We start from the raw sequence: 10,323 nt of genomic DNA, 5'->3' as shown, positions 1-10,323 counted from the left end.
TTGACTTGCACTGATATGATTCTTGATTCGACCGTCACGATTTTCACCCTCGTTTGTACAATTGCGATCGTTTTCATTTCATCGACGATTAACGATCGATTTGGTCACCAATAAGCACGATAAATCAAACGTTCTCACGTCGTTACTGCACGGTGCACGTAATCTCACGTGAAACGGGAGATGTTATCATTAAATATTAACGACGCGCCATCACGAAGGAACGAAAGCCTCCGGGAATTATTAACGGAGCAATAAAGTAACGATCGACGTTCCCGCACGGTGAATCAACGAAATAACGATTTTCAGTCATCGCCGCGTTACAGCAACACGTGCACGTGGGTTCGTTGTACGTGTGCTGTAGATATCATTAAACGTTCGTTCGCCACTTCGTTAAGCGAAATTGATTCACACATTCTTGGAATTTTCGAAACTTTTTATTGGTCCTTATTTTCAAATCGCGGTAAGGGTATCATGCTTCTCTGAATTCTGACTAATCATTCCGATTAATCTCACGTTGCTTTTACGATTTTTATTAATAAAAAATGATTAACAAATTCTATACCAGTTATTCATTCATAGAGATTAGAATATTTTCATTCGTATTATTACACTGATTTATCGATAACGAAAATAGGAGAGGAAATCGCGTTGGAACAGTGGAGAATTTTCAGAAAAGATAGATCGCAACTTGAAAACTGCTATCGATTCTTCCGTGCGCTGTTCCACACATTATAAACCGCCTAGAAGTCTGGTTCCACGATAGCGTGACACGTGACGGGAAACAACCTAAGAACGTAGACACTGCTGTTTAAGAACGGTAGTAACACTATTCGAGGCGCGGAGTAAATTGCAGTGAATGATGCACACCATGCGAAACGATTTTCTGCATTTCAACCGCTGCGATTTGACGTCGTGTGACCAAACGAATTGGTCACGATGGATCGGAATAGGGATAAGTTTTATTATAAACGATGAATGAAACAGACACCGCGAATTCTATTGTGGATTTTTTATAATGGAAATTTAAAAAATAATATAAGATTATTCTGATTATAATCACTGATGTATCGTAATTCGATTGTAATCCCTGCTTTCTATTCGTATTAGAATCTCCTATTTCATAGCGAGTACCAAGGACACTGCCGCTGGAAGCAATTTCGTTTAGTGCTACTGTGCCAGTGGCGTGCAACACCTGTCCGCCTTTAATTTCTTATCAAACTTCTTTTCCCTTGAAAATCAATCGATTCATATCGCTCTATTTTCCACGAGCGCATACCTGCCGCACATACTGCACGGCAAACTTTCGAATTCGCAAACGTTCCCTCCTCCTCGACCCTTACAATTTTCAATACGTGCCGCGATCGAAAAGAACACGAGCATTATTTATGTAACTTTCGATGTAAAGGCATTAAAATTTCAAATTTCGATATCGATTGTAGCGCACTAACATTGCGTGGAAGCTGATTTTCTTACGATACGGGGGAGAACAATTAAAGTGAGTAAAATGAACGAGCTACCGTGCCTCGTAGCCGCTTGTTTCTCCCTCGTCCCTTCTTTTTCCCCCTTTTCCTGCAATTTTACACGACGGAATAAAGTCTGCAGAAGACAGCAGGAGGTTCGATTTGAATTCACATTCCGCTAGAACGGCAACGAGTTACTTTATCCATTAAAGGATTTTGTTTCACGGAATGGCTCGATAAATTTCCGAAGATATTTTCAAATTCCACAACAGGTGTCGGAATCGTTTGAAATTTCTTTTGCCTGTCTCGTCGCAAGGGGAATGATACAAGCAGGGAAATCAAAGCTGGACATTAGTCGACCTTGCCGTGCAAGCCAGCGTAATAGCCACCAACGAATGTCGGTGTTGTGCCGTTGGGTTTCTATGGTAGCGAATGACCTGGTCAGTCCACCACGTGGTCAGTAACCGGGGTTTAAATTCGGGTCGAGTTCGGTATTAAACTCCTGATGGGATTTGCAATAGTGTCTGTTCTTTAAGAACGAGGTCTCGGCGTCAATCAATTAATCGTTAATCAAACTAATGTCTATCGGAGAGCTGTCGTTGAAATCGATGCACCTTTGTGACAGAACTGAGTGAGGAATACTGATAGGCTTGCATAGAACTTTTTGCTTACTTCTGTCTGCTGGCATGTCATTGGCGATTAACGCGTTGCTGCATTACTGCGGACGTGTCCGGGCAGATTTCTGTGCCGAGGAATTATTAGGATGATTGCAAGGTGTACGTTGTCAGTCACGCAATGACTGTGTTTACTTCTCGCAGTAATTTAAGCGTTTTTAGTCAGACGGTAGAAACGGATAGCAACAGACAGAAATAAATGAATAAAAAGATTGACAAGCTATTATCATAATTTTCTTCACCATCATTTCATATTAACTGTTTGCTAAATTTATGTATGCATGTCCTTTACTTTCAGATATTTTATATTTTTATATGCTTTATATTTTTGTACGTATCACCAAGCAAGTTTCTTGTAACTTACGAAGAAGTATTGTGTCACGTTTATATTTGAAATGCGTACATTTCGAAATCATTAAACAATAAATTTTTGGAATAGGTGTGACCGTAATTTAAAAAGTGTAAAAGAATGCTCTGTGTTATTTATGAAAAATTCATAGCAGCGGAGCGAGTCATGTTTGCATTCAATCTTTTCCCAAGGGGTGACCCAGTTCGCGGGTAGAAGGAATCGGACATTCTCTTCGGCGCGATGAATTCGATCCGTCGAGAGGGCGAAAGATGCTTCCACGCGAGGTCAGACCAGTTGTGAACCGGTGCCAGAGACGGGCATGGACACTAAGACTCCAACGATCCCGTTGAAGAACCAGGAGAAGCCCAGACCGAAGCAGCAGGAAAGTGCTGGTGAAAACGTGTCCTTGCCCCCGCTGACACCGTACCACAGGAATCACCGTCAGCGGCAGAAAATCCCCGTTAACCAGTGGTCGCGTGATGTACCGAGCGCTATACGATATCAGGATCATCAGAAAAAAAGGCCTTACAGGTACACAGTACTTTCCCACCCCCGATCGATGCGTGCATATTCAAACGTTAGTTATATTAGCGACTACATTCTGATACATAAAACTGAAGAATTCTGTGAAAAATCTGTGTAAAAATTCCGCATAGAGATTAGAAATTTTTATATTTGCTTCTGATTGACTTTATGATCACAGCAGGTGTGACGTTCTGCAAATATTTTTTAAAGGTAGAATAAACTTTCAGAGTGCTACAAATCGGCGCGACGCCTTTGATGCACGCTTGTCAGCAGGGCGACAGGGCCAGAGTGTTGAGATTATTGAAGGAACAGGAGGAAACGATCGGTTATAGAGATAGAACTCTAAGGAGCGCGTTGCACTATTGCATGGACGCTGGAACCGGAGGTGCCGTTGCCGCGGCGGCACCGGAACTGGTAAATGCACCGGACGCGGAAGGGCACACGCCGCTTCATTTGGCTGTCATCGCCGGTGATACGCAATTAGTGGCCGTGTTATTGGCAAACGGTGCCGATGTCAACGCCAAGGACCTAGAGGGGCACAGCGTTCTCCATTGGGCTACTGGTATTTTTTTCACTTTTACGTAATAAGTACTTATTTTTAATTTAATAAAAAAATTGAATATCAGATTAAATAGCACATCTGACAGACAGACAGTTTGAAAAAGATTTTTTATTATCTTTTCTTTTCCAATTCGAACTCTCCTCGCTTTATGTATTCAATTTACGACGATTGTGTCCCAGCGAGTGCTAATTTTACGATCAAAGGACACGCTTGCAATCGAGACCAATCAAGGTATCATTTAAATCTATAGGAGAAGTAAATTGAAGGTCTGCGCGACGCGACGAACGAGTTTTCTTCTTTTTTATTCAAAAGGTCAACGGGTTTCATAAAATCTTCCTAAAAAAACTGCTTAGAAGCTTCGGAAACTGTGAATTACCAGTCTAATCTTTGCTACCGATCTCCGATAAAGTAAGGGGTGTATTGGTCAAGTAAGGTTAGTGGGTCAGTCGAGGGTGACGCCAATCCGGCTCGCCAAGGGACACGCGAGACTCGCGTCGAGATAATCCACAAGATTGACCATACTCGTCCTTGGTGTATTTAAATGAACCGGGATTTATTACCGCACGTAGCGGTGAGCTCGTACGCCTGTTCGACGGATTTACAGTATGGAAAAAGAAAGTTTCTATCGTTAAGCCGCATCTGGAATAATTCGCGAGCCAACCGATCTACGAGGACAGACGCGATTCCACGAAAGGAACTCCTCGCGGTACAAGTTCCGACCTACTTGTTGGTCTATCGCCAGCAATTATCACACTTAAGCGTACGATGAAATCTCGCGCATCAAACGCGTCCGGAAGAAATTCTACTTGCAAGTAGTATAGCTTTCAAACCTTGACTATCACCAGAAAGTATCCACTTCAAAAATGGATTGTTTTATGTTTACCCATTTTGTTAGTTTTTTCTGTTGAGTATAGATTCGTTAACAGTACTCTTGACATTTTTAGAGCTGCGTACGAGCTGTACTTGTGATCTCAATTTGCATTTTATTTCTTGAACAATGGAACTGGACGGTAATTTGATATCACGTGCGAACATAATGATGTGTGTAATTTCCCTGCGCAGACCTACTATATTATTAGATTGACCTTTACATTAAAAAGGAGAGAACATTAGCGTAATGTAATCAGTGTGAATGTAATAGGCTTCACGAATTTATAGCTGCCTTGAACTTACTGCATTTTATAGAACGACAAAATTTGAAATTTTAATTATTCCTTGTATATAAAATAAAAAGTGCAGAATGTCGAGCACGCGTGTGTTTTATATGCACTTTTATGATTACAAAAGTACGCCGATTATACGCGATATTTATTTTTTAATTCTTTATTCAAACGACGCTTACATAAATTTGATTATAAATAAAAATCTGTTCGTCCTCGGATTAAAAATCCATGTAAAACCGGTAAATATGTACGTAATTTGTTATTCAGTCTGCGGAGAGGCGGAGTGCGTTCGGCTGGTGTTAGCAGCGGGTGCGCGTCCATCGACTCCTGATCTCCGCGGGGGATCTCCTCTACATTACGCCGCGCAATGTTGCGGTGCCGCCGCAACTGCGGAGCTCGCTGTTCCCAAGAAGGTTGGCATGAAAGTTCTCCAGACCCTCCTGGAGTTTGGGGCCGATGTGAACGCGAAAGACGAAGACGGGAGGCAACCGATTTTATGGGCGGCGAGTGCCGGCAGCGTGGAAGCTGTGCTAGCGTTAGCTAGGTAAACGAGTTCGTAAGAACACTTAAAATTATTCATTTTACTGTTTTTTTTTTTTTATTAGAACCGTTGATTATCATTGATGCGCATTGAGACTGAATTTATAGGAAGAAAAATGAACTGCCACTAAACTGTGCGAACGTTTCTCACGGGGCTTATCTGAATTTCTTTCTAGCAAAAAAATGAATGATTCTGAAACAATAATTAAAATGCAGAGCCGGTGGTTCAGCCGCCGCAGGAGCCGCGGACAAGGACGGCTTGACGGCGCTTCACTGCGCCGCTTCCAGGGGACACGCTAGGTGCGTGGAGGCATTAGTAAACCTCTGCGGTGCTCACCCCGATCACGTCGACGATAATGGATGTTCAGCTTTACATTACGCTGCCACTCTTGGCCACGCTGATGCAACGGCTTTGATTCTAAAATTAGGGGCTGATCCTAATCGGCAGGATCGAAAGGGTAGAACGTGAGTGCATAATAATTAGATTATTAAATTGTGCAAGGAAAAAGGATGCATAAAAATTTGTTAAAAGGAATATAAATTATGGATGTAATAAAAAGAATTCGAGAATGCTTATACATTTCACTTTGAAATCGTTTTCATTGATTAGTACACCTGTTGTATCTACCAGAAAATTGATTTCATGTAGTACTACTAGAACTCATAGGTCATGGAGTACATTGGCATTATTATCTATCATACATATAGAATACGCCTTCATTCTAGACATTACGTATATGTGTATTACGAATATAACGCGAATACGATATACATAGAGCAATTGATAAAACAACCCAAACTGATTATTTATAAAATTGTGAGATCTTTCAATACAAATGAATAAATTACGAATATATAAAAAGAGTCTGAAATATTTTAGACCTGCACTCTGTGCGGCTGCCAAGGGTCAACTGGAGACCCTGAAGATTCTTGCCCAGCACGGCGGCTCTCTTTACGCGAGGACTGTGCGAGGTACTGGCGTCGCTCACGAAGCCGTCGCTTCCGGCAGAATCGAGCTGATCAAATGGCTCGCGAAAAAGCGTCCGAGCACTTTAGACGTGGCCACGCACGATGGCAAAACGCCGTTGCACGTAGCCGCTCTTCATGGACACTTGGATATGTGCAAGGTCCTTCTGGATAATGGCGCAAGGATCAACGCCGTGTTAAGGACTAGTAAAGGGAACCTGATGACTGCTCTGGACGCGGCGTTGTACAGGGGGTACAGGGACTGTGCGAAATTGATACAAATGCACGGTGGTACCACGGCGCAACAGCTTAAGATGCAGAGAACTGTACCAAATAAAGGTCAGGTCAGGTATTTACAATGTCTTTTAATCTTTGGTAAAAGAAATAAAAATGAGCAAAATTTGATGAAGTGTATTTATTGGTATTTTATAATGGACGTGAAATAGTATTCACTGAATTATTTTAAGGATGTATTGGCTATATAGTCAATCCCAAAAGTTTATGCACTTTAGAAACGCATTTTTTAAAAAGAAATCACATTTCGGAAGAACATTGCTAATAATAAACAACAAAAAAAAATTTTCGATTTTTCCGAGATTTTTCCAAGGGGTACCCCTTCAATTTCTTCCAAATTTTCGTTTTTGGCAAATAACTCCCAAACCGTTGGACATACGGAAAAATTGCATGAAACCTTTCTTGTAGAGGACGACGAGATCTACAATTTCCATGTAAAAGTTTCTTGCTAGCTTCAATAGTTAACGAGTAATTTGCAAAAAACTGTTTTTTCGTTTTTCATTCATAACTCTTTAAATATTAATGCTAGCGAAGAATTTTTACATGGAAATTGTAGATCTCGTTGCCCCCTACAAAATGAGCATATATATGCCCCCCTACGTCCATCCGTTCGGGAGTTATTGAAGAAAAACGAAATTTTTTTCCAAAAGTTCGCCGTTTCGACGCTGGGATGGTCGAATTTTGTCAACATCAATAAAATGCCAAATAATCATACTTAACTCATTAAATATCGAAATTAGAAGAAAAGTGCACTATTTTTAATTATAGGAAATGCGTTTTTCTGAGGTACATAAACTTTCGGGATTGACTGTATAGCCAATACATCCTTAAAGTTTCGTTACAATTATATNCGATGAAGACGATACTGATGGTAAGTTAAAAAGAAAGAGGAGCAAGAAAGGCTCGACAAAATCTAGACGCGAGTCGAGCGAATCTTCGATAGAATCGGACAGCTACGATTACGCTGAGGACACTTCAAGACAGAAGTTCGATTCGCGCGTGGAAGAAAGTAAAACGGAAAGAAGCAACGAAATGGAAGCTAGGGAATACTTGAGAAAGGACGACAGCGAGGAAAGTGTGAGCGATGACAGTTTGGAAGTGGTGGTAGTGCGGAAGTCTTTAGAAAAGAAATGCGAGAAAGTGGTTTCCGGGAAGAGATCAAAAACACCCAAGGAGAGTTCGAAAGAGTTGAAGTTCACTAAAACTCATAGGAGTACTAAAAGGAAATCGAAGTCTAAAAAAGGGCTGGAAAACGGTGACAGTACGAGCGATAGAATGCAGTCCTTTGACAAGGAACAAGAACAGAGGGATTCTACGTTTCACAGCGAGGAGACTCCGAGGACTTCGGTAGACGAGGACAAAGGGAGCCATGAGAAAATTATTGAAAGTCGATATCGGAGAGACGTAACTGATAGCACTAGCCAAGAGACAGTAGAACGGGTCGTTGTGACAGCCATGGTTCACAAGGATCAAGGCCCGGACACGCCGAAGTCTATTGTAGAAAAGGAAGTCACTTTCGATGATCGATTAAGGACTGAAGTGATCGAGATGGAAGAAGGGTCGAGGGACGGTAGCTCGGAAGCTAGTAAGGACATTGTAGAACAGAGTGACGAACTGAGCAGCAATCTTGTTCAAAAGGCGGTTAGTTTAAAGAAGGACGTAGAAGAAATGAGGCAACAAATGACACATGAAAAGACGCAAGTAGGAGACTCTAAAGAGGATGTAAAGGAAGAACCGGGTGAAGAAAAAGTGAAGAAAGATTTAGATGAAAAGGAAGTGCCTCTTGAAAAAAAGGATGAAAGTGAAAAAGGTACAATTTTAAATAAAATTCATATTTAATATAATTTAAATTCATTACGTATAGTATTTCAACATGTTGGTATAATTACTTTTGTTTAAGTTTTCTGTCAATTTTCTGTAGAGTCCTCTTTCCAGGCAGTTTAGACGCACACGAGACGAGTGACAAGGGAAGTCCCACGTCTCAGAAGGAGTACCAACGACGTAAGAGTCAGCAGGACGAACTCGCTTCCAAATCCGAAGGAACGTCATCCGAGACGAAACACGACGTATCTGAACACACTATCAAGGAGGATTACGAAGAATCGGAAAAGGCTAGTAAATCCGAGAGTTCAATTAGTCAAAAGGATGCGCAAAGAGAAGATGCCACGCCAAGAACAGTCGTAGAAGACGTTCTCCCATCGGAGGATGACGAGAAAAAATCGTCTTCGGAGGAAGCCAAAAGTGCATCAAAAAGTAAACCCGGAACAGCAAGGAGAAGATCGTCGTTCGACGAAAGAAGATCGAAATCTTCGTCTTCGAAGCAATCTGACGAGAGCCCCAAAAAAAGCCACAGAAGGAAGGAACTGAAGAAACGCGAATCTTGTACGAAAAAGATTTCTGTGAAAACGAGCAAGGGAGTCGAAGACAAGACGTCGGATACCCGGGAAGCTGATGGAAGTGTCACTAAAGAATCGTCGCAAAGCTCGGGCAAAAAGTCGACGGATGAAAAGGGGCAAACAAGTGCTCTCCGTAGAAAATCGGTCGACTTTTCATCCTCGAAAGACTCCGCGTTAATGGAAGAAGCCGAAGAACGATCGTTAAGCGTCGAAACAGCGAGTACGACAAAAAGAAAAATGTCTGTCCACGAGGAAGCCGTTCAAGGCTTGCCTCCATCAAAGACTACGTTGGAAGATCAAAAGGAGGAGAAAAAAGTAAAGAAACGTGCAGCAGATGAGGTAGCAACGACAGGTAAGATAACTTCTTTCACTGACTTCTAAATACTACAGACAACAATAATTAATACAAAACAGAAGTTAATTGCAAAATACAAAATCGTTATATTCCTTTATATCCTTTTAGAAGAGGAGAGCTTCCGGTACATCGACGAAAGTTCTTCTAGTTCACCGAAATCGGCGCAAGTCAGACGCTCGAGACCGTCGACGGGGAAAGTTAGGAAAACTGGACGGTCTCGATCGTCGGTGGAGAAGAAATGTTTGTTCGAAAGTTCAGAAGAACGCTCTCCAGACAGGAGTGCAATTGTGGCGGTGATCGAGAGCCCGGAATGGGACGACGAGGACGAGGAGATCGACAAAGAGATAAGAGACGCGATCGGCGAAGACGGAGAACACGAGACCGAACCTGAGGAGGATAATGAGATGGGCGTCGTGAGAGTATTACCGAGCACTAGCGAGGAAGAAATGTCTCGAGTGGGTCCGGATGTCTGCAAAACTTCAGCGACCGACTCGTTACCCCAGGTGAAACGTTTATTTTTTTAATATTTCTTTATAACTGAACTAACTTAGAAAGAGGAGAATTGAAAAACTATTCAAGTGATTTTGAAGCTCTCTCAATTTTTTAATATAAGTATGAAAACGTAGTGAAGCAATAATTTTGTATTTCGTTTGCGTAGGTGCAATCTAGTTCTCGCATTCGCTTAACGCGAGTTCAAAGCCCGCAAGAGAGTAGAACTAGTCGATTGCAAGGCAAACAACGTCGGGACAGCGGCGGCAGAGACAGTGGCATAGAGCCTAGCCCCAGGGTGTCAAGAATACCAAGAAGGAGAATTATGAAATGTTGCCCGAACACAGACAAACAGCAGTCACTCAACATGGACACCATAACGAGGGACGTGCAAATTAGTCTGCGACGATATCACCTGGAGAGGAAAATATTTTTCCAACTGATGGAATTAAAGAGGTTGCAGATACGTCATGGCAGAGCGAATGAACAAGTTTTAGTGAAAAGACAAGTAATAGCTTAGTTTTATGAAATCTACAAAATGATATTACAC

The 10,323-nt window shown here is 41.8% G+C and overlaps 1 protein-coding gene across 1 annotated transcript in view; it reads left to right on the top strand.

The window, feature by feature from the left end:
- Positions 1-10,293, top strand: part of LOC108629719 (ankycorbin-like) — an 11,357-nt gene extending 1,064 nt beyond the window's left edge. The window contains exons 2-10 of the mRNA XM_026817500.1: positions 2,675-3,014; positions 3,236-3,570; positions 5,001-5,277; positions 5,490-5,738; positions 6,154-6,684; positions 7,367-8,343; positions 8,469-9,281; positions 9,393-9,787; positions 9,943-10,293. Of these exons, the coding sequence (XP_026673301.1) occupies positions 2,803-3,014; positions 3,236-3,570; positions 5,001-5,277; positions 5,490-5,738; positions 6,154-6,684; positions 7,367-8,343; positions 8,469-9,281; positions 9,393-9,787; positions 9,943-10,293 (4,140 nt within the window). The 5' untranslated portion in view covers positions 2,675-2,802. The remainder of the gene's footprint in view (positions 1-2,674; positions 3,015-3,235; positions 3,571-5,000; positions 5,278-5,489; positions 5,739-6,153; positions 6,685-7,366; positions 8,344-8,468; positions 9,282-9,392; positions 9,788-9,942) is intronic.
- The last annotated feature ends 30 nt before the right edge of the window (positions 10,294-10,323 follow it).

This window comes from Ceratina calcarata, unplaced genomic scaffold (assembly GCF_001652005.2).
Source record: "Ceratina calcarata isolate Rehan_Ccalc_2016 unplaced genomic scaffold, ASM165200v1 scaffold585, whole genome shotgun sequence".
In the NCBI taxonomy this organism is placed as follows: domain Eukaryota; kingdom Metazoa; phylum Arthropoda; class Insecta; order Hymenoptera; family Apidae; genus Ceratina; species Ceratina calcarata.
Note: the sequence above shows the minus strand (reverse complement) of the source record. Positions and strands in the feature narration are given on the sequence as shown.